Source organism: Castor canadensis, chromosome 13 (genome assembly GCF_047511655.1).
Source record: "Castor canadensis chromosome 13, mCasCan1.hap1v2, whole genome shotgun sequence".
In the NCBI taxonomy this organism is placed as follows: Eukaryota; Metazoa; Chordata; class Mammalia; order Rodentia; family Castoridae; genus Castor; species Castor canadensis.
In genome coordinates this window covers 755,858-778,573 of record NC_133398.1, presented here as the reverse complement: position 1 = coordinate 778,573, position 22,716 = coordinate 755,858, and the positions used below count along the sequence as shown (strand labels likewise).

Below are 22,716 nucleotides of genomic sequence, written 5' to 3'. Positions count from 1 at the left end.
GTGAGGCTGCCCTCCCGGCATGTGACTCTGCTCATGTGACTACCGGCGGCAGCGTCAGATATGATCCCCCAGCACTGGGAACCCTCGGGCAACGGGGCCCCCTCCTGGGCCCTGGTCCTGCTGCTGTCCCTGGGGCTGCACGGAGTCCAGACTGGGGGTGAGTGTGGACCCACTACCCCTTGGGGTCTCTGAGCCCCTCCCGGCTCTGCCAGTCCCTGAGCGTCTATTTCTGCCTTTAGCCCTCAGACTCCCAAACCCGGGTTTTCAGGAGAAATACTTTGAGCAGTTTGTGGACCACTTCAATTTCGAGAGTTTTGGCAACAAAACCTTCAACCAGCGGTTCCTGATGTCAGGTGAGCCCCACGCCTCAGCCTGTGCCCTGCTGTGCCTGCTCCTGGCCTCACGCCTGCTGCCTGCTCCCCACAGACAAATTCTGGAAAAGGGATGAGGGACCCATCTTCTTCTACACGGGGAACGAGGGGAATGTGTGGACCTTTGCCAACAACTCCGGATTCCTGGTGGAGCTGGCAGTCCAGCAGCAGGCCCTGCTCATCTTCGCAGAGCACGTGGGTACCCCTGAGGTCTGGGGGCCCGTGGCTTGGCTGTGGGTGGCACGAGCTGTGGGGTCAGCTGTCCCTCCCTGCTGCCCACAGCGGTACTATGGAAATTCGCTCCCATTTGGTGCCCAGTCCACGCAGCGTGGGTACATTCAGCTGCTGACTGTGGAGCAGGCTCTGGCTGACTTCGCTGTGCTGCTCCAGACCCTGCTACAGGACCTCAGGGCCCAGGACGTCCCTGTCATCACCTTCGGAGGGAGGTGAGTCCTTCGGTGGGTGGGACACACCCCCTGCTGTGACCCAGGTGTGCCTAGCCTGGGTCTGGCCCCACCTGGATCTGAAGGAGCCCCCACCCTTCCTCCTGCCTCAGGCCCACCCTGCACGCCAGGTGTCACCTGTCTTAACCAGTCCACCTGGCAAGTAGCCTCCTGAGCACCCCACACCTCTCCTCGGGGCCCATGGGCTCAGATCCTCCGTCCTTTCTGCCCTCTGACCCCACCCTTACCTCTTCCTCACCCTCCACCCTTCAAGAGGCAGTAGTCAGCCCAGAACCACCCCCTCCAGGAAGCCCTCCCTGTCCGTCCTCTGAGTGGACCCTACCAGCCATGCTGTGCCACACTGTGCTGGCCACAGTAGAGGGGAAGACTCCCACCCACCTCTGACTTGGCTGTGTCTCCAGGCTGGATCTGGGCCAGGCACGGACCAGGTGCTTTTCCCCAGTGAAGACTGCACCTGATGGGGCCCCGGGTCAGAATTTGTGGGTCTCGGAAGTTTCAGGTCCTTCTTTCAGCATCTGTGGCCTCTGAGGACGGAAAGAGGAAGGGGTGGGTAGGACCAGCCCTGGAACCTCAGCCTGGAGGTGGGGCTGGGGAAGTGGTAGCGTGTGTGCGCGAGGGCTGAGCACACAGGCAGCTTGGGGACAGAGCCTGCAGTCATAACCCTGTGCCCTTCGCCTAGTTACGGGGGTATGCTCAGTGCCTACATGAGGATGAAGTACCCTCACCTGGTGGCAGGTGCACTGGCGGCCAGTGCACCCGTCCTGGCTGTTGCAGGCCTTGGTGAATCCTATCAATTCTTTCGCGATGTCACAACGGTGAGTGAGGGTCTGGGGTTCCCCAGGGTGGCCCAGGTGTGGCAGCTCTCCTGTGACCATGGTCTCTTCTCCAGGACTTCTATAACCAGAGTCCCATGTGTGCCCGGGGTGTACGGGATGCTTTTCAGCAAATCAAGGACTTATTCCTGGAGGGAGGTGAGGAGGCCATGAGGCCATCTTCCTTCCCACGCCTGCCCTCCTGCACAGCAGCCTCTACAGCCTGTACCTGCACTTCCTGCAGCCCCTGATGTAATCCACAAAGAGTTCGGCACCTGCCAACGGATCTCCACCCCTGAGGACTTGACTCAGCTTTTTGGGTTTGCCCGGAATGCCTTCACACTGCTGGCCATGATGGACTATCCATACCCTACCAACTTCATGGTGTACCTTCCCGCCAACCCCGTCAGGGTGAGCGGCTCATCTTCCTAGGTGCAGAGAAGGGGCCAGGGCCCTAGGGTGGATGTACAGACCCAGCTCAAGGCCCTGCACTTGCTCTATGGCCATGGGTATTCTGCCATTGCATCTCCATAGGCTGGCAGACTTGACCCTCATCCTGGGACCAGGGAAGGTCTTGCTGGGCAGGGAGCCTTCACTGAGTCCCTCTGCTGCTCCTCCTCTCCAGGTTGGCTGTGAGCGGCTAATGAGTGAGACCCAGAGGATCACAGGGCTGAGAATGCTGGCAGGTGGGTATGGGGCAAGTAGACAGACCTCAACATTGGCATGGGTCTGGGTGGGGCCAGGACCTGCTGCCCTGGCCTGGGGTTCGGCCTACATTGTCTGGGATGCAGCAGGGGACTTAGCAGTGCTGCTGAAGGGCCAGAACCTGCATGGTGTGGACTGGCTGTGTGGGGTGGACAGCACGATTGCCCCCTGAAGAGCCCTTCCCACTTCCTGGGACCTCTTGGGTGCCCCAGCAAGGAGCTCAGCATGCCCTGATCTGTCCAGCTGTGGGGGAGGTCAGGTGTTTCTGGGCTGCTGCAGCTGTCAGACCAGAGCTGTTGGCACACACTCCCTGGGCCCCTGGGTAGAGTCCAGGCTGGACTTCCCTCACAGAGGCACAGGGGGTCCCAGAACCTCCACTACCTGCAGGACCCTTCAAGGGGGCTTAGTTGGTGGCCTGAGCATGTGGAATGTCTGTGTCCCATTGCTGGTTCCAGTACCCCTCCTCCCTAGGGCTGATCTACAATTCCTCTGGCACGGCGCACTGTTATGACATCTACCAGCTATACCAAAGCTGTGCTGACCCCACCGGCTGCGGCACTGGCTCTGACGCCAAGGCCTGGGACTATCAGGTGCAGGGGTGGGGACAGCTTAAGTGGCCAGGTGTGGGGTATGGGTGTGTGCCATCTGCCTGACCTCGGTGTGGGGTGCCTGCAGGCATGCACCGAGATCAACCTGACGTTTGACAGCAACAATGTGACTGACATGTTCCCTGATCTCCCATTCACCAATACGATCCGCCAGCAGTACTGTCTGAAAAAGTGGGGCGTGCAGCCCCGGCCAGACTGGCTGAAGGCCAACTTCTGGGGCGGTGGTAAAGGCTGGGTACCCAGGGGAGGGGGTGCTGGGCAGCATCTTTCTGTCTGTATTGAGCTGGCTGTGCACACTTTCACCCAGCTCACGGCTTTGGGGGCCACACCAGGTCCCTAACCACCACTTGCTCTGCCATTTCAGATCTTAAAGCAGCCAGCAACATCATCTTCTCCAACGGTGACCTAGACCCCTGGGCAGGGGGTGGGGTGAGTCTTGGCCCAGATAGCTGCTGGCCTCACATATGTGATCTTGGCAACCCCTGGGCTGTATGACCCTATTAGTTTTTGTGAGTGGTCCTTTGTGGGATCTCCCTATTTGCCAGAATCTTCTCAAAGAGCTAGCTTTGCCTTTACAGTTTCATCCCTTGTTCTAGTTCATCCATTTTTGCTCTGATCCTTATTTCCTCTTCCCTGTTTTGGCTGCTTCTTTTCCTGATTAGTGTGGACTGACAGCAGGTTCATTATTCTTCACCTGTTCTTTCAGTAGGATTTGAGGTAGCTATGCAGCTACCTCAAGTTACTGTCTTAGTTGCATCTCACAAATTGTGACAGGCACTTAGGTGGGAGAGTAGAGGTCGGGCTGCTTGTGACCCAAAAGCACAGGCTACATGTCTAATGGGAGTTCCTTCCACTGACAGATAAGGAGGAACTTGAGCACATCAATAATCGCTGTCACCATCCAGGGAGGAGCACATCACCTAGACCTCAGGTGCAGTGGGAGGCAGCCTCCACTTGACTCCCTTCTCTTCCTGATCTTGGGTCAACAGCTGGATGGTGGGATGGGAGGGGGTATGAAATTCACCCTATGGGCTAGGGGTCTGCTCACCCAGCTGAGCTGGCCCTCTCCCTGTGCCTATTCCTCAGAGCTTCTCATCCAAGAGACCCTGAATCAGCTGTGGAGGCACGAAAGCTGGAGGCCACTCTCATCCGCGAGTGGGTAAAGGCAGCCAAAAATGAGCAGTGGCTACTACCACACGGAGGACCAAGGGCTAAGAGGCAGCTTTCAGCCAGCTAAGACCAGATGGGACTTGGCGGGGAATGTTTTAGACATTCCTTATGGACTGAGGAGCTGTGGCCTTGGCCACCCCACTGCATTTGGAAGGACCATCCAGACCATGAAGGCTGGCCCCAAGCAAGAGAGGGGCTGGTGGCCGAGAGGAGCTGAATAAATGTCTGGTTGTTAGGCCAAGTGCATCCTTCTGACCTGTGGGGTCTGTATGTGGAGGATGGAGGGAGACGCATAGCAACAACTCCCAAGCAAGGAACACACTGCACACAGCCTACTGACCAGTCATTTAATAAAGCACATACTCAACTCTCAGGTTGATGTTTTAGGACAATAGGAAGGGAAATCTGCCTTTCCCTCCCAGGGCAAAGCTTCCCTGCCTAGGGCTCCACTGCAGGCAGTACAGGTTCATGGCTCACTGGGATCGTCTCCAGTCACAGCTCTGACTCACAGTCATCTGGGGCGGGGAGGGGGATATGATCCAAACTGTCCTACAGTGTGTTTGGGAGACCGAGTGTGAGATGGAGAATGTGCACGTCTCAGTCTCTTGAGCCATCCCACAGCCTTTTTTTTTTTGGTGGTACTGGGGTTTGAACTCAGGACTTCATGCTTGCTAGGCAGATGCTCTACCAGATTTTTGTGTTGGGTATTTTAGAGATAGGGTCTTGCCAACTAGTTGCCCAGGCTGGCTTTGAACCATGATCCTCTTTCTGCTTCCTGACTTGCTAGGATTACAAGTGTAATCCACTGGCATCCAGCTCTACAGTCTGATTTGTAAGGTGGATTCAATCACTGCCTAGTCCTGCATGTCAACCCATGGGGTGGGCTGGGGTCAAGAGACTACCCCTTAAATGTGGGGAAAGGTGCCAAGGTGTCCTCAGTGAGAACACATCACAGCTGGGTCCTTCCATGCAGACACCTCTGGGGTCAGAGCCAGCTTGGTGTAGGTAGGAGTCTGATAGGAAGCCCCTGAGGACATCTGCTGTCCCTGGGAGTAGCAGAGTGGCTGGCACTGAAATGCGTACAGGCAGGAAACATGTCCTGTTCAACCTTGGCACCAGGACCTCAAGGGGCACATGGCTCATGGGTTGTGGGCCTGAGGTTGTCAGGTGGCCCGACCCTGTACTGCCTGGACTCTGGCTTTCCCGGGGAAGGGGGAATCTTTCAGAAATGACAAAAGTGAAAAACTCCTCACACTCACCACAGGAGGATGGAGCTAGGCCTTCGTGAGGAGTCACCCAGGTCTGGGATGGAGGATCCCAGCCATGGTACAGGTTAGCCCTGTGTCAAGGACACTCCATCTGACATAGCGAGGCCAACTCTGCCTCATGTCCAGGAGTTCACACACAAAGACCCCACTCCAAGAAGAGTGTGGCACAGACACCAATCATACCACCACAGGGTAACACCTGACCACGTGGTGTACCTCCCTCATCCACCCATGTGGTCCTACCAGCTGGCAGGAGCAAAACCTTTATAGGACCCACATGAGGACAGCACAGGCTAAGCATCTTGGTCCCAATTGCTGACCTTCTACCTGCAACAGGCAGCAGGAGTTCTGACCTCAGGGAACAGATGAGGTGTGATCCGGAACAGCACTGCTGCCCCCCAAGATCAGCTCAGGTTTTCCAGTCCAAAGATCCCTTACACACACAGGAGCCATCACAGTAGAAGTCACCTTTTATCTCAGCTGAGAAGTCCCATTCTACCAGGGTACAAGACAAACTTGCCATCCCCCCCTCCCTGCAAGGCAGCTAGGAGGATCCCTGAGTCCAACATGGAAACACCAGAGCCACAGGGTCCCTCAAGGTCACAGTGGCCCCTATAAATCCTTGGGTTGTGGACATCCACAGGCTCTGTTAGCCTGAGCAGAGCGACCTTGTGGGTTGTCTCCTCAGGTCTTCTTACTAAACACAACGCAGGCTCTGAGGTCCTGAGGGGCCCTAGGAGGTGGCCTGAGGCCCCGGGACCCTCACAAGGCTCCTTACAGTCAGCGAAGGGAGGTTCAGGCTTAGGAATTGGGATCTGAGTTTGGAGTTGTGATCTGAGTTTCTGAGGAAGAAGGCTGAACAAAAGTTTCTGGTGGACTATTGCACCCTGAACACCAGCCCTTCTGACTTGAGCCACATCCCCACTGATCTGACTCCTCTTTGTTCCTCATGCCACCTGTTAGCAGCAGAGACAAGGAATGGCCCAGAGCTGGGCAAGAGTACCAGCACTCTGCAGCTGCCCGACACCACAAAGCCTTTGAATGACCAGACCCAACAGGGCCACTTCTGCCCTCCAGTAGTCCCCAGGCTAGGCACTGTTCCCCTAGGTGGGGGCCCAGATGGGCAGGGGATGGGCCTCAGTGTTGAACACATAGGTGTCCAGGCTGAGCAGGTTTGGGTCATCAGAAAACAGCAGGTAGAAGTACTTCAGCGTCTCCCCCAGGAAGAAGCTCTCCATCTTGTCCCTGGGCTCAGGCCTTTGGGGGTCCTGGACATTGTTGATGGAAGAGTAGCCTCCTGAGGGGATCTGTACAAGAGCCAAGGCCTCCATAACATGACTGAGCACAACTCCCACACCGCCCCCCTCCCCCACAGGACCAGACCTTGGAAGAGCCACTCCCACACTCTTTGCTCCCACCATATCTCACATGATTCCTGGGAAGGCTGGGGTGGGGCAGGAGAGGGCACCTTGGTGATGGCCAAGGTTGGCTGTAGTTTCAGAGACACTGGAAAATGCAAATACCCCCCGCCTCCTAGTGACAAGGACAGGAACTACCTCTTCCAGCACCTGGGCTAAGGGGCCTCAGCAAGGCCAGGGCCATGGAAGGATCTCCAGGGCCCAGCACCTCGCACAGCAAAGGGCGGGCACAACTGGAAGAAAGCTGAGGCAGCTGAGGGCTGGGGCCCCCGGCCATGAGGACAGCACAGAGAGCTATGTATCAGAGTGGGGCCATGCCTAGCTCCACTGTGGTGATCAGTAAACCAGGACTCCTTTAAGACAGTATGCTGGGCAGACCCCTGACCACAGTGGGACAGGGCTACAGGTCAGGGAGCAAGTGCCTTATAAACAGTGGCCTACACATTGGGGCTAGAGCAGGGACCCTTCCCAGAAAGACTCAGACCTAGAAACACAGCCCCCAAACACAACAGGTTCTCAATGCCAGAAAGCTTAGCAGGATGGCTGTGCCAGCAGGACCATGCCTGTGGCACCTGGCCTGACACCATGGAGAGGTGCCAGGGAGCTCACCCGAGTGTACTTGTTGAAGTTCTGCAGGATCTCCCAGCCCCAGTCCTGGTACTTGTGGTCTCCCGTGACACGGTACAGATAGAACAGGCTCTCCACAGTCTCAGGGCGTAACAAGTTGTGCCTGTCAGCCGGCTGGGGAAAGAGCAGAGGCTTAAGGCACTCCACCCCTGCTGGCACCAACCTCACTCAAGTGCACCGTAGGCTCACCTTGACTTCCACATCCCGTCGGTCTGCCCGGGGGTACAGGTTGAAGTGAGCAATCTCAGGGCTCAGCCCTGTCTCCATCTGATGGTTCATCTGGTAGCAGGTCTCCATTAGCGCCTGGGCCAGCTCCATGTGGTTAGCAGGCAGGCCATGGTGGACGCCCAGAGCCAGCGTCCCTGGCAGGAAGCATACCAGGTGGTCCTGGAATCAGAGTGTCTCCTCACAACTGGACCCAGGCCCATGCCACTCAGCTGACCCACACTGGGGCCAAGCATGCTCAAGCCTCCAGACTCCCAGTGGGAAAGAAGCCCCAGCTGAGCAACACCTGCTACACAGAAGAGCACCAGGATGGACTCAGGTCCAGGTCGAGCACTTCTGTCCCAGGGTCCAGGAAAGAAGCTGCTGAGCAGGCTTCTCCCAGGGGTCACACTGACCCACGACTCTCTGGACCCTCCAACCTGCCCACAAACACCTTTGGAGATGTGCTGAACATAAGACACTTGAGAGAGGACCACAGGGAGGGGATCCCATTTTTATCCTGGCATGTCACAAGGCCTTGGCTCCCTGGGCTGTCATGGTCAGATCAGGCAGCAAAGGTCTACCTGTGACCATGGCTCATGTTACTTGGTCAGGATTTCATTCCTTTGGCATCCATACTCAGGACCTTAGAAGCCACAAAGAAGAAATGGCCTCCTGAAGGCCCCACCAGCCTCCCCATAACTCACCATCTTGGCATTGAAGCGGCCGTGGGCAAGTTCTCCCATGAAGGTGAGCTTCCTGGGCTGGGAATGCCGCATAAGGTGTGTCTTTATTCCCTCGATGGCTGCAAGGTAATCTTCCACCAACCTGTAAATACCAGTGAGTCAGCTTACTGTGGCGACAACAGGGGTATTGGCCTCCTCTGAGGGTTGTAGGGCCAAGGACATCACTGACCTCTCCACACACAAAGACTATAGGCCTGGCTCTGCCTGGGGAGCACACGCTGCATGCTCAGTGCAGGACAGCAGTGCAGGCCCTGAGCTCCTAGAAAGCTGGGCACCAGTAAACATGCACTCTGCTGAACCGCCCAGACCCCTCACCCATGAAGGCTGTGAGGAACATGCTCACATGGAGGAGCCAGGCCAGGCCTGTACCACTGCTGGTGGCTGACAAGAGCAGGGACAAAAGCTGGGACCCTGAACCAAGACAGCAGAAGCAGGCCTCACTGTGTCTCCTTCTTCCCACCCTGGATCCACTGCTTCAGAAGGTATTCATAGTAGCTGTCAGCCCTGGCACCCAAGGTAAACACGCCCGGGTGGGTGAAGAGGCCACTGTGTGTGTTGATGAACATAGGCACTAGTCCGTCCTTCTTCCCGGACAGAGAATGGATGTGCTTCGTCACTTCCTCCACAGCCTCCTGCAGAAGATGAAGGGAAGAGTGGGTTTACTGCAGGAAGAGTCTCAGAAAACTGAAGGAGAGGCAACACTTTCTAACACAGTCTATGGAGCCAGCAATATCTTAGTAACAAAGCCACACAAAGGTACAAGACAGACTGTGGTGCTGGTGGCTCACACCTTTAATACTAGCTACTCAGGAGGCAGAGATCAGGAGGATCATGGTTCAAAGCCAGCCCAGGCAACAGTTTGCAAGATTCTATCTCAAAAAAACCTATCACAAAAAAGGACTGGTAGAGTGGCTCAAGGTGAAGGCCCTGAGTTCAGACCCCATACTGAAGGGAAAAAAAAAAAGATGCAAGACAGAAAACTATAAATTGTCTATGCACATTGATGCAAAACCCTCAATATGCTAGCAAAGCAAGTTCTGCAGCACACTCACCAGGTGATGCATCATCACCAAGTGAGATTTATTCCTAGATTTCAAGGATGGTTCAACATACAAAACACTTTGTGCTATACACACCAACCAAGATAGAAAGCATCAACATCAATCTTTAACTCTCCTCTTTCATGACAGAAAAACACTCAACAGCTAGAAGTGATGGCACATGCTGTAATCCCAGCTACTCAGGAGGCAGGAGAAGGAGGATGGAAAAACAAACTACAAACAAATGGGCTGAAAGCGTGGCTCAAGTGTGCTTGCTTAGCACACTCTAAACCCAGGGTTCAATCCCCAGTGCAGCAAAAAACAGAGAATGACCACAATGATAAAAACAAAACAAAACAAACTGCTCAACTAACAAGGAATAAAAGGACTCATGCTCAGGTGTGGCCCAGTGGTACAGCATTACCCTAGCATGCATGAGGCCCTCCCTGGGTTCATCCTCAGCACTGCAAAAATACCCATACAAACAAACAAAATAAAAGGAACTACCTCCACATAACAAAAACCATTACGTGAGAAAATTGTAGCTAGCTCATAAAGAAAAAAATGGAATATTTAGGAATTCACCACAAAGTGTAAGATTTCTACAATAATCCACAAAACACTGCAGAAAGACATTAAAGTAGATATAAATAAATGGAAACATCTTATGTTCATGGGTTGGGAGACTTAATATTGTTTGTGTACAAATTCCTCAAAGTAACCCTCACAGTCAATGCGATCCCTCCACAACCCCAACGACATCCTGACATCTTTCTGCAGCCCAGAAAAGCCAGTCCGAAAATCTAAATGGGATCTCAAGGGACTTGAGTAGTCAAATTTCTTTTAAGAGATCAACAAAGCTGAAACTCAAACTGCCTGATTACTCAAACTACAGATCAAGGCAGTGTGATACTGGCATAAAAACAGACACAGACCAATGGAACAGAAAAGAGCACAGGAAGAAAGCCTGAAAGATATGGTCAAATATTCCTGACAAAATTGCCAAGACCATTCAATGGGGTGAGACAGCTTTTGAAAAATGGTGCTGGGAAACTGGTTGTCAACATGCAAAAGAATGAAGCTGGCCTCTTACCTCACACTATGCATAAGTTAACCCAACATGAGCCAGATCCCTAAGTGTGAGACCTAAATCAACACCCAACACAACCAAACCAAATCTTAAGAGGGCACCACGGGCAAGAGCTTCATGATGCTGGGTTTACAGGATTTTCTTGGCTATGACACCAAAGACAAAGAAAAGATAACAAAGAAAAAAAACAAGGGCTGGTGGAGTGGCTCAGGTGGTAGAGCACATAGTACCCCAGTACTGCCCAAAAAAAAATGAAGACAAAAACCCAAAATTGGCCAGCATGAAAATTTTTAGTAAAAACGGCAACCAGAGAATGGGACGGACGATTTGAAAATTATGTATCTAACAAGAGATTAGTAACGGATTTTTTTTTTTTTTTTTGGCAGTACTAGGGTTTGAATTCAGGGCCTCATGCTTGCAGGCTTGTTAGGCAGAACTCTACCACTTGAGCTACTCCACCAGCTGTTTTGTGTTGGGTATTTCTTTTTTTTGGGGGGGGCTGGGGTTTGAACTCAGGGCTTTACACTTGCAAAACAGGCACTCTACCACTAGAGCCACTCCTCTAGTCCTGTGTTGGGTATTTCTGAGATAGGGTCTTGTGAACTATTTGCTCAGGCTGGCTTCCAACCATGATCCTCCCAATCATTGCCTTCTAGGTAGCTAGGATTATAGGTGTGACCACCAGTGCCCGGCTGATATGTGGAATTCTTAAAACTCAACAACACCACAAATGAGAGGCAGGCATGATGGCCTGAGGCAGGAGGACTGTGAGTTCAACAATAACCTGAGTTATACAGTGAGACTGTCTCAAAAACACAAGAACAAACCAGAAAATTCCTGATCCAACTTAAATACAAGTCAAAAGGTGTTGGGGGATGTAGCACAATGGGTGAATGTTCACTAATGTATGAAAAGCCCTGGGCTTTGTCCCCAGCACTTCAGAAGACGGGTTTTGGCAAGAACTCAAATGTGTTTCTCCAGAAAGGATATACAAATGGCCGATAAGCACACAAGAAGATGTTCAGTATCACTAACATCAGGGAAATGCAAGTGAAAACCACAATGAGATGGGTACTACCAAAAGGACAGAGAATGACCAGGCGCTGATGCCTCATATCTTGTAATCCTAGCTATTTGGGAGGCTGAGATCAGGAGGATCCCAGTTTGAGCAAATAGTTCACAACCCCCATCTCAAAAAAAAAACTAGTGCAAAATGGACTGGAGGCGTGGCTCAAGTGGTAAAGCACCTGCTTTGTAAGCACAAAGCCCTGAGTTCAAACCCCAGTTCCACCAGAAAAAAAAAGCTGGACAATGGTGGCTCATGCCTATAATCCTAGCTACTTGGGAGGCTGAGATTGGGCCAGCCTGAGCAAATAGTTTGTGAGATCCTAGCTCCAAAATACCCAGAGCAAAATGGACTGGAGGTATGATTCAAGCTGTAGAGTACTTGCTTTGCAAGCGTGAACCCCTGGGTTCAAACCTCACTCCTACTCAAAAAAAAAAAAAAAATAGTATCTAATACCCACAGTTACAGCAGCATTATTCAGTAAAGCTAAAACCCAGAAGCAGCCCAAGTGTGTATCAACAGATGGATTTATAAGCAACATGAGGTCAGTCCACATAAGGGAACGACATGGCCTGAAAGGGAAGGAAACCCTGTATCTTTAGTCACAGAGGAAGCTTCATCACATCATACCAAATAGAAGGAGCAGTCACAAGTGGACAGACAATGTAGACTGTTCACACAAGGAACCCAGGAGACATAAATTCAGAGACATGGTGGATTGGGGGCTGCCAGGGCCTGAAGGAAGGGAGCAGAGTTTTTAAAGGGGACAGTGTCCATTTCACAAGAAGAGAGCTATGGACATGGGTGGCATTGATGGTTACAGCATCACAAATATACTTAATACCAATGAACTACAGTCAACACAGTTAAGATGGTGAATCTTATGTGTTTTCTCACAATAAAAAAAGTTGAAAAAAGGAAAAAATTAAGAGACATTAACACTCATACATAAACCGTATTTGTGATAAGGAAAAGTTAGGTCTGGGGAACTGTGCCTGTCTAGAAACCAGCCTGTCCTACCTGGAATTTCTTAACTCCTGTGAGACGAGAAAGCTCTCGGAACTCCAGCTGAATGCTTGTCACCTCAGCCACTGTGCTGTCTGAAGTCCACTGGGGTGGGTGGGCAACTCCAGTGCCAATGTTCACATCAGAGTATGGAATCTTGGAGGGTGTTGTGAAGGCAGGCATTAGCCGATTTCCAAAATCTTCCTGGCACAGCAGAGAACCAAAGGTCCTGGTCACAGAGAGCCTCTTTCTCACTTCAGGACTACAAAGCATCAGCCATTCACTGCCAAGTAAATGGACTGGCGTGGCTTGGTGGCTCCCCAATGCCCAACAGATGTGAAAAAAGCAAAGAGAGAGTGGGAAAGAACACTTGAAAATCATATATCTGATCAGTATCCTGATCATATGTGGAAATCTTAAAGCAAAAATTTTTTTGGTGTACGGGGGTTTGAAATCAGGGTTTCCTGCTTTCTAGACAGGTGCTCTGATGCTTGAGTCACATCTCCAGCCTTTTTCTGCACTGGTTATTTTGGAGATAGGGTCTCGCTTTTGGTGCAGGCCAGTCTGAACCATGAGCCTCCTATTTTAAACTTCCTGCTATCACACTGGGATGACAGGCAAATGCCACCATGCCTAGCCTTTCTCAGCTGAGATGGGGTCTCACATCACAAAATTTGCCCAGGCTGGCCTGCAACCAAGATCCTTCTGATCTCAGCCTCCCCAGTAGTAGGTTTATAGGTTTGAGCCACTGGTGGCTGGGGGATGGGGGGGCGGGGGGTGGGGGGCAGCAAAAATCTTAAGCAAAAATAAGCTGCAGATGATCAGCACTAGTGATTTTTCCTGCAAGGTGCCATGAGAAATGGCACCCCATCAGGAAACACAGGCACACAGAAGGCAGCAGCAGACCCTCAAGTGTGTATCTGAGGAGAAAACAGCAAGCGAATCCCCAAAGCTCCCTCCCCTAAAGGAGTAACAGCTGGAAACACCATCCACACATCACCCCGCAGGCACCCGTGACCAGGAGACACTCACAGCTTTCCTCAGGAAGAGGCTGTCTCCTGACAGGTGGTAGGTACTGAGCAGGCCCCCCAAAATGCGGATGGTGCTCTCAAACAGGTTGACATCGACGTTTTTCTTAAAGTTTAACTTCTGTGACACCCACGTTCGGGCCTCTTGAAATTCTGTGACATGAGAGTGAGAGTTACAGGAACAAACACAGATTTGTCATTCTCCTGCTGGACACCCATCTTCTAAATGCCTTCTGGGGAGCTACCCTCCTTCAGGGCTTCATGGTCATTTCCCATCTCAAGGAACTCATCAATGTGCACAGATGGAACCAGGGTAGTGGAGTAGCCGCACAAACGGTTTCCACCAAGGGCTGTGACACAAAGACCACCTCACCTGAGTGACTCGGTGGTCTTCAGGTTATTTGAGCAATTAAGCAAAGGTTTAAACTATCAATTTAGAAATAACTACAGGCACCTACAGGCACATCACAAATATGGGGCCATGGTGGCCACATCAGACTTCAAGTCCCTCCTCCTCACTGCAGCACAACAGACTAGAGATGCCTCCTGGGCAACACCCTCTCCCCCAAGTCTCTCCAGGAGGCAAGGGGAGAACTGCTCTGAATGGGCCCTGTGTGTCTGGATGGAAGAACAAGCTGGACCGTAGCAAGCTTATCCACTCCTGCACCCAGAAGGAAGGGCACAAGATCAAATGGAGAGAGTCTCTTTCATGCCCCTCATGCACTGCCTTGGCCTGCATGTCACACAGAGAATTTGGTGTGCTCCAGAAATGAGCCAGTACCTTGCTTCAGACCCAAAATCCACATGGTGTCCAGGGCATCAATGAGCGTGAGACCCAGGCCAAACCACTCATTGAAGGATTTGGACACAGGCTTCAGCTCATCATGGCCCCAAGCAAACTTGCGGTATCCCTTCCATGCATGGAGGAAGGCCTCGATCACTGCCTTCTGGCGCTCATTCGGGGGCACTAGAAGGGAAGAGAGAAGAGGTAGTGGGGGGCAGTTCTCCTTTTGGGGCAGACTGGGCCTCCAGGCAGAGACCAGCTGTGAGCACTGAGTAGAGCAGGATGGATGAGAGCAAGAGCCATGAGTAGAATAAAAAGAGGCAAGAAGGGCTTCAGTGAAGCAGTCAAGGCCAGGGACAGGGGTTCCACAGTGGGACCCCTAGAGATGGACACAGTACCCAGGGGGTGAGGCCTCCAGAGGCCACACTCAACAGCACCAGCCACCAGGTTCCATGGGGCCCAGCAGATAAATCCACTCTCAGGCCACAGGGGTCTCTGTTCAAGGGTGACAGGGGCAGTACCCACACAGCCACTGGCCAACACACAGCAAAGCCCTTTGAGGTCACAGATGAACATGCTGGGCTCAGCAGCATGCAACGTGGATTTGGAAATATAAAACACTAATGGGGCAGACCGTAACAAGCAGCTCCTCAGTGCACATACACTATCTGGCCAAAAAAGTTTTGGGAGTCCCATAAGAACAGGGCCTGGTGCAGACAAACTGGGGATGTGAGTGGGCTCCCTGAAGAGTCCCCCTGGGAACTTTCTTCTCCTACACTAAGCAGTGCACACTCACAGTCTTACTGTGTAGATAAAGCATAAAAGTGTCACACTGCACAACTCCTCCCAAGAGTTCTAAGGCTCCAGAGCATAGTCTGTCCACTCCTAATGCCACAATGATCCCTGTATGTCCCTGTCACACCCAGGGCTGTGAGTTCCAGTTCAGGGTTGCTCTGTTCTCCTATACTCAGAGGCTCTGGCAGCACAGGCAGAACAGAATCTGGTGAGTGGCCCCATCAGCACAGACCAAAGCCTCAGCTTCCTAAATGTAAATGGGAATACAAAGGCACTTCTTACCTCAAAAGACATCGTGAGAATGTAGAAAGCCTGACACTCACAGAGCTTAGCAGGAGACCAAGACCAAGCAGGCCCTCAAGGAATGGAGCTAATATCCCAGTGGCCCACAGATAAGTGGACCTGTCAAGAGACAGCTGTGTCTCCACTTTTCCCAAAGCACAATCTGGCACAGGCAGAGCAGCAAAATCAAACACAGCATCTGCCCCTGCTACTCAGTCTCAGGCAGAAGATCAGACTCAAGAAGAAAACACAGACCGTCACCAGAGCTGGAAGAAGTGTGTGAACCTGAGGACCAGAGATGGTACTTGGACTCTGAAGAACAAACTGGACGGGAGTCGGACAGGAAGGCATTCTTGGACAGACTCCCAACTCCCAGTCTCTTGAGCATAGGCCCAGGTGAGGCGAGGGAGGCAGGTGGGAAAACACACCTGTTTTTTCCTGCATCTTGGCTGCCAGCAAGGAAGGTTTGGTGGAGGCTTCTGCTCTTCTTGAAGGGAGTTCAGTGCCCTGCTCAGGCTCAATCACTGCTCCTCGCCAGCTTCAGGGACAGAAGGGAGATCAATCAGCTCCATGAACTGCTCTCTGCTCACTGCTTCCCACCCTACAACCATATCTAGATCAGGGAAACAACCAGTCAGTCTGACATGGCCCAGATGATCTGTCACGATGGGGACACTCTTCCAGGGCATGGGCATGGGCATGGCAAGGACAGGACAGGCAGGCCAAGGTCACCTCTACACAGAGAAGATAAACCAAAGCTGTTCAAAGCAAGCCTGGAGACAGAGACTCAAGTGTGAGGAGTTCTTAGACCTGTGGGGAACTGTGAGAAATGACGCCACAGAGGTGGCCAGAGGCTGAGTGCTTCTCTAAGTTGGGTGACCATACAATTTATCATCCAAACCCAAAGTGAAGTGAGGTGGCCACAGGAACTGGGGTGGCCGCCTAGACTACTAGCATTATCTACTCACGAGCACAAAGGTGCCCAGATGTCCGTTTGAGCAATGAGCCACATACGGGGAACAGGCAGAGGATGTGCCACCTGACCCTGGGATGAAGATGGGCCCAAAGGGTCTGTTGAACAACCTGAGCAGAATGAGGACCAGGCTCATCCACTGCCTCATTTCCAAGGGTTCATGTCTGGGAGCACAACTCCAGACACTGCCACACTAAGTCAGACACAATGACTCTTAAGTGAGCCTGCTTTCATCACTGAAACATGATCAAGGCCCTCCTCAGGCCACAGTTCTGCCTCAAGGACACTTGTGCTGGCTCCTCATGTGCTCCTGAGACCAAGGTCTCAAGTCCCACATCCTCAGAGAATAGATCTGGAGGCTCACATCACCTGGCTCAGGCCACTCCCACCTGGCAGCAGTCTGTGTTGACTACTGTGAAACAGCAGAGCTCAGGTCTTGTCTCCTTATTCCTAAGGGGACTTGCTGTGATGCTGGGTGTGAGGGCTGGAGAGCAGTTCCTGGGAGCCTCAGTGGCATTACTATGGTTCCCAAAGTTTGACACTGAATAGGAACTGAGGCTAAGAGCCCTGTAGGGCTGAGGCTTCTGTGGGTGCTATAAGCTACACACAGACCAATGGTATCTATCCTGGAGCAGGAGCCTGTCCCCTCACTTTGCTCACTGTCTACCAAAAGGGACTCAGGAAGGGGTACCTGCCAGGCAGCTGGCAGCCCCACAGCTGCCTGCCCACAAGAGAAGATGCCTGAGTCTCACTCTCATACTTTCTCCCGCCCTATCCCTTCTGACCCACCACCCTTACACTCCTTAAAACGTCATTTGTTTATTTATTTTTGGTGGTACTGGTGTCTGAACTCAGGGCTTCACATTTGCCAGGCAGGGCACTCTACCACTTAAGCCACTCCTTAAAACATTCTTGCTTCCAGACAGAACTGCACACCACGAATAGGGGTCAGCGACCTAACTTGGCTCTCACCTCCAGCTTTGGAAATTTGTCTCAATAAAGCTCAAAGAAGACAACTTTATGGGCCACGTATTATCTGTTTCAAATGGAAGTACAGCTAGACAAGATGCTAGTTCTTTTTACAAAAACACCCAATCAGGCTGGCCTCACAACCCATGATGACACTGCATGTTTAGATCCATTTCCCACACTCTCTGTACCTGATGACTGTGCGCTGCATGTCTTCCTCCTGATGAGCATCTCCTAGGGCTGCTTCCTGTTCCTTAGCGTCATCCTGTATCCCATCCTTGGAGACTGTGTTGGGGGGTCTGATCTGCAGGCGGGGGGGTCCTCGCCGGACATGCTTTCCAAACTTCTGAACAAAAATCAGAGTCAAAGGTAAGACTACCTCACCTGCCTGTCTGTTTGAAGACAAATGGACACCCACACCTAGAGAGGGTGGTGGCCTGGTGTTCTCTGGAAATTACATTCACTTCTGAGTATGGTCTGCAGGTTTGGGAGGTGAGATACTTAGGAACTTGGAGACAGCCAATTGGCTACTACAGGCTGGACAAAGAGGTTGGATTGTCACAGATCCTAAAGGGATAAGAACAGTGAGGACCGAGGCCCTGCAGCTGGGAGACAGAAAAGCAACACCTCTTGCCTATTCCCTCCTGCCCGCTCTCTCTCCTGAGAAAGGATGGAAGAGCACCATGTTCTCCCAGTGCACAGAACTGGAAAGAACACAGAGTCCCATTGCCACCCCCACACATGGGGCAGTCCTCTCAACAGGCTGGCAGGCCTCCCAGCCCTGTTCTCCACAGCATGCATGGGTTTCCATAGCAGCAAGTACAGAATCACACCCTTGATTTTATTTATAAGCAATGAGCAAATGCTCAATAGATAAATGACTTAGCAAGTTATGATACATCCTGTTATCTTCTGATAACAGAAGATCTGGCAATAAAAAACATGCATGACGGGATATTCTCACGTGTACCAAAATCCCAGAATGCAAATTCACAAAGACACCAAAGCCTCAATTGTGTACAAAGGAAACTAACAAAATACACCAAATGTTTCAAAAGTTGCCCTGGGTAAAGTGACAATGAGTGGCTGTTTTTTCACTTTGTACTTGTCCCAAAATTCCAATTTTCCTTCCTAAACACTGTAACATTTCAAAACCATTAAAGTGTAAACATTAATAGAAAAGGGTGTGGCAGACTAGTCCCCTGCTGCAAAGTCTTCCAGATAAGAGTCAGAGCCTGGGCAGGGGAGGAGTTCCACGAGGCTTCTGAGAGCAGCATACCCCCAGAAACTATGAGACATACTCAAAATATCCATCATGTTCTGCCCTGAACCCTACTGAATGTTAGATACAAGTTTAAGGGACACAATGGTGCAGACACATCTTTCAGTGGAAAAAAAGGTCACTCTCTATTTTTATGCAGGTAAGATTCCACATACAAAAGAGGCCAAACAATGGGAGGAAACTGGTCAACATCACTGTGGGGAAACTAGCCTGTACACAGATTCTTGTCTGGGATAGAGTTCGTCCATCCAACAGCTGTATAGAGCAGCGCCCCCAAAACCTGAAGCATGACAGTCCCATGAGTATGGCCGTTCCCAATTCCCACCCTCTGCCCAGTTACATGGCCCAGCTACATACTGCTCAGCAGCTCTACAAACACCACTTTCCACAGAAGGATGTGGGGTCGCTGAAGCAGATGGTGGCTTCCGCCTGCTTTCCTGTACTCTCTATCAAGTATGCAGCGTTTGGGAGAACATCCTTTCTCATGGAGAAAGAGCACAACACCCCCAGAAGTATAGTGAAGGAACTCCCAAGCTCACCAGGGCTCACAGTCCCATGCTTAGATCCCAGTGGGCAGGGTCTGGCCTCCACCTCCCAGTCCAAAAGCCAGTCCTGGAGAGGCAGCTCCCTAAGAGTACTGTCAGCAAAGACTTCCTGTGCATCTCCACATGACACCCTACAGGGATGTGAAACCTCCACCTGGCACTCACGGCTCCGCCCACAGGGGAAGCACCCAAGGCCTAGCCATGTTTGCTAGGCACAGTCATGGCCATGTGGACAATAGTTAATTGGCACCCAAAGGCTTCACAGGTGCAGAGCAAATGAACTGCAGTGGGCACCAGCTCCAGCTCTCAAGACATTCAGGTCTGAGCTGGGCACCAGTGGCTCCCACCTGTAATCTTATTTGAGAGGCTGAAATGGGAAGGACTGAGATTTAAGGCCAGCCTGGGCAAATAGTTTATGAGACCCATCTCCAAAATAACCAGAGCAAAATGAACTAGAGTTGTGCTTATGCTGTAAAGCAACTACTCTATAAACACAAAGCCCTGAGTTCAAACCCCAATCCTACCCAAAAAAAAAAAAAAAAAAAAAAAAAAAAAGGGCTGACAGTGGCTCACATGGTAGAGCGCCTGCCTAGCAAGCATGAGGCCCTGAGCTAAAACCCCAATCCTGCCCACCCCCCCAAAGACGTTCATGTCAGGTCTGGTCTTCCGTCTATCAGTAATGAGTTCTCTTGCTATCTCCGACCTATCTCTGGATTCCACTTCCCTTGTCCCTGCCCTAAACACACAGAATTACTACCTGCCTCCCCTGCCAGGTAATCCTAACACCATATGTCCATTCTCCATGCTGTCCCCCAAGCCCAATAAAGAACTTCACTGTCCCAAGGTCAGCTCCTGCTCAGCCCTCAATGGCCCCTCTGCCTGGGGCTTCTCAACCATCAGACAGCAACCTCAGGGCCACATCAGAGGATGCCCAATCCCTCAGCATTGGTCCCCCTATCTGCCTTAGCACTTCCTGATCTTTTCACAAGGGGTGTGAACCATGTGCCATCTGCTTGATCATATTTTTTTTCTGGCCCCTTGCCTGCCTCTCCTGCCAGTCTGTGGCTCCTCCAGAAAAGGGACAAGTCTCTTTCCTTCATTACTGGGCAGCCAGCACTTAACACAGGAGCCAGCCCAGGGCTGCATTCAAAGAGAATGCAGAAGAGTAAGACTTCCCTTCCCCAACTATTACAGAACCACCCTGGAATGAGCAAGTATGAGGTGAAAGCACAGCCAAAGTGTTAGGGAGAGTAGTTATTCTCAGCCTTTTGAAGCAGTATTTACTGTCTTGGAATGCTTATGCTCTTGAACGGACCCGTTACAACTCCATGTACAACTCCATGTAGTGTTTACTGTACCTGAAGCAGTATCTTTGGAGAGTCTTCTGGGTTGTCGCCTGCCTTCTGTCGAGCTGATAAGATGAGCAACTTTGCTGGTTTCAACTCAGGAATTTCTGGTATAATCTTCTGATCTTCTAGGGATCTGCCACTCAGGGCTATGAAAGAGAATCTTTTACCTCAAGGCCTGGAGGAGATTTAAACTGCTCCATAAGAGCCATCTAGATAGGTGTTATTCATTACATTAGGACAGTGACAATTCCAAGTCAATGGATTTGCATGGCATGATGATACACACTTGTAATCCCAGCTACCCAGGGAAGGAGAATAGCAGATAGAGGCTGGTCCCATGCAAAAGTGGGAGACCCTATTTGAAAAATGAAGTAAAGCAAAACAGGCTGGGGTGTGGCTCAATTGGCAGAGTGCTTGCTGCCCAGAGTTCAGACACAAGAACCACCCCCCCCCCAAAAAAAAAAAATCATTGAATTTAAGATCAGAGGCAAATGAATCTTTTTAAAAGCATTTGGCAGTGTGTGTCCTTAAGCACAACACACAACCCCAAAGCACTGCACCTTAATAGTGTGCATTCTAGAAAACACAACGTGGTGACAAACGGGCAATGTGTTTGCACCACCTGCAGCAGCTCTAAGAGCAGCAATCTTAGAGAAGCTCAAACAGAGTGTGCTCCTCACCAGAAATCTACTGGACTTTTGCAAACATAGTGAGAGGCAGTAGGACAGGAATGTAACTATGGAGACTGTTCATAACTGATGTTCTCTGAGAGCTGAAAGCAGATTTCACACGAGGTTCGTGGGGAGAGCACTCTGCTGGCATGTCTGTTCTACAGCCAGGAGTTATATACTGTTTCATCTTTCTCCTTCGCATTTCCCGATAATTTGTTGCCACCTAGTCTCCTAAAGCGATTTAAGCTAGACTGCAATATTGTATCTGCCCTGAGGCCCCAGCTTAGTATCCTCGGGCACCACTGGTGTTCCTGATACCTTTCCACTGGTCAGCCATGTGGACGTAGGACAGGAACCCACAGAGAATCAGAAAGGCTGAGAGGAAGAAGATCACATTCCGTTGTAATCTCGACAGTTGCTTCCATTTCTAAGAAAGGAGCAGAGAACGACATTTGTCACAGCTTTAGTGAGGACAGCGTGGGATTCAGAGACCCCCAGTGGTCAGTCGTACTTGTTCTGAGGGCAGAGAAGTCCCCTGCCGGCAGGGTTTACAGCGTCGAGCCACCACGTCGCGTGAGAACGCGGGCTCACGGCGCAGCCAAGTGTCCAGCTGCCTGGGCGCTGGAGACTCCCACAGTCCCCGCGATCCAGCTCCGGCCAGGCGGCCGGCCGGGCATGAGCCCGTGGGCGCTGCGTCCGTGCCCTCAGCCCAGGACCACCGGGAGCACCCAAGCAGGCAGCCCGGCAGAGCGCGTCCATTCCCGTACAGAGGAGATCTGACCGCACTGGACCCGGCCCGCCGCGGGCCAGGCGCCGAACAAGAACTTTACCAACCGGACGAGAGCTAGACTACCCCCAGTCGGGACCCCGGGGACCTCCGTCCTCCCCGCAGGTCGCCCCAGCCCGCCTCACCCTCCAGCAGGAGCGCCGCCGCCGGCTCTTGCTGTTGTCGTAACTTTCGCCAAGGCTCAGCGTCACCGAGATGAAATCCCGGTGAGGCGCCGGCGGCGGCGGCGGGTACATGACGACTACGCCGGCCCGGGAGACCCCGCTTGCTGGCAGCGTCAGGAAGCCCAAGTCCGAGGCGGGGCGCTGGGAGCCATTGCGTAGCCGTGCACACCCCGCCCATGGCCCCAATACCGCTTGCGCAAGCGCCGCGCCTTTCCCCAGCCACTACGCATGCGCCCTACCAGGCTCTTCTCACTGCGCATGCGTAGCTCATCCGCCGCTCACTGTGTGCACGTTTCTCTCCAGAGTCGCTTGCGTCAGGAACGTCCGCGCCTGCGCCTTGTTTTCACGTCACTACGTTTGCGTCCGTGCGCGCCTGCGCAGCTGTGTTCAGCGCCTAGCTGGGGCCTTGACAAAGGGACGGGCTTGGCTGCCGCACTAGACTGGGGTTCCTGCTGTGACCCTGCGTATTTCAACCGGTTGCCCCGCTCCCGCA

General features: G+C 52.1%; 2 protein-coding genes across 5 annotated transcripts; one reads left to right on the top strand and one right to left on the bottom strand.

Moving 5' to 3' along the window:
• On the top strand, window positions 1-4,376 carry Dpp7 (dipeptidyl peptidase 7). Of its 2 annotated transcripts, XM_020181908.2 has the most exons (13): window positions 1-157; window positions 240-353; window positions 427-566; window positions 654-817; window positions 1,515-1,650; window positions 1,725-1,806; window positions 1,892-2,058; window positions 2,273-2,333; window positions 2,824-2,942; window positions 3,028-3,184; window positions 3,325-3,389; window positions 3,821-3,891; window positions 4,047-4,376. In XM_020181908.2, the coding sequence occupies exons 1-13, from the start codon at window positions 61-63 to the stop codon at window positions 4,195-4,197; spliced, it is 1,524 nt and encodes a 507-aa protein (XP_020037497.2). In that variant the 5' UTR covers window positions 1-60; the 3' UTR covers window positions 4,198-4,376. The 2 variants fall into 2 exon arrangements, with proteins under 2 accessions (XP_020037497.2, XP_073908859.1); XM_074052758.1 differs by lacking the exons at window positions 2,824-2,942; window positions 3,028-3,184.
• Window positions 4,377-4,463: 87 nt separating this feature from the next.
• On the bottom strand, window positions 4,464-22,412 carry Man1b1 (mannosidase alpha class 1B member 1). 3 transcript variants are annotated; one of them, XM_020181906.2, is made up of 13 exons: window positions 22,185-22,412; window positions 21,591-21,699; window positions 20,611-20,747; window positions 17,617-17,768; window positions 15,912-16,021; window positions 14,404-14,589; window positions 13,627-13,775; window positions 12,610-12,798; window positions 8,835-9,025; window positions 8,355-8,475; window positions 7,633-7,830; window positions 7,426-7,557; window positions 4,464-6,705 (listed from the first exon to the last, which is right to left on the bottom strand). In XM_020181906.2, exons 1-13 carry the CDS (start codon window positions 22,293-22,295, stop codon window positions 6,502-6,504), a joined length of 1,989 nt encoding a protein of 662 aa, XP_020037495.1. In that variant the 5' UTR covers window positions 22,296-22,412; the 3' UTR covers window positions 4,464-6,501. The 3 variants fall into 3 exon arrangements, with proteins under 3 accessions (XP_020037495.1, XP_020037494.1, XP_020037496.1); XM_020181905.2 differs by having other exon boundaries at window positions 17,617-17,771; window positions 22,185-22,411; XM_020181907.2 differs by lacking the exon at window positions 12,610-12,798 and having other exon boundaries at window positions 17,617-17,771; window positions 22,185-22,411.
• Window positions 22,413-22,716: the final 304 nt, after the last annotated feature.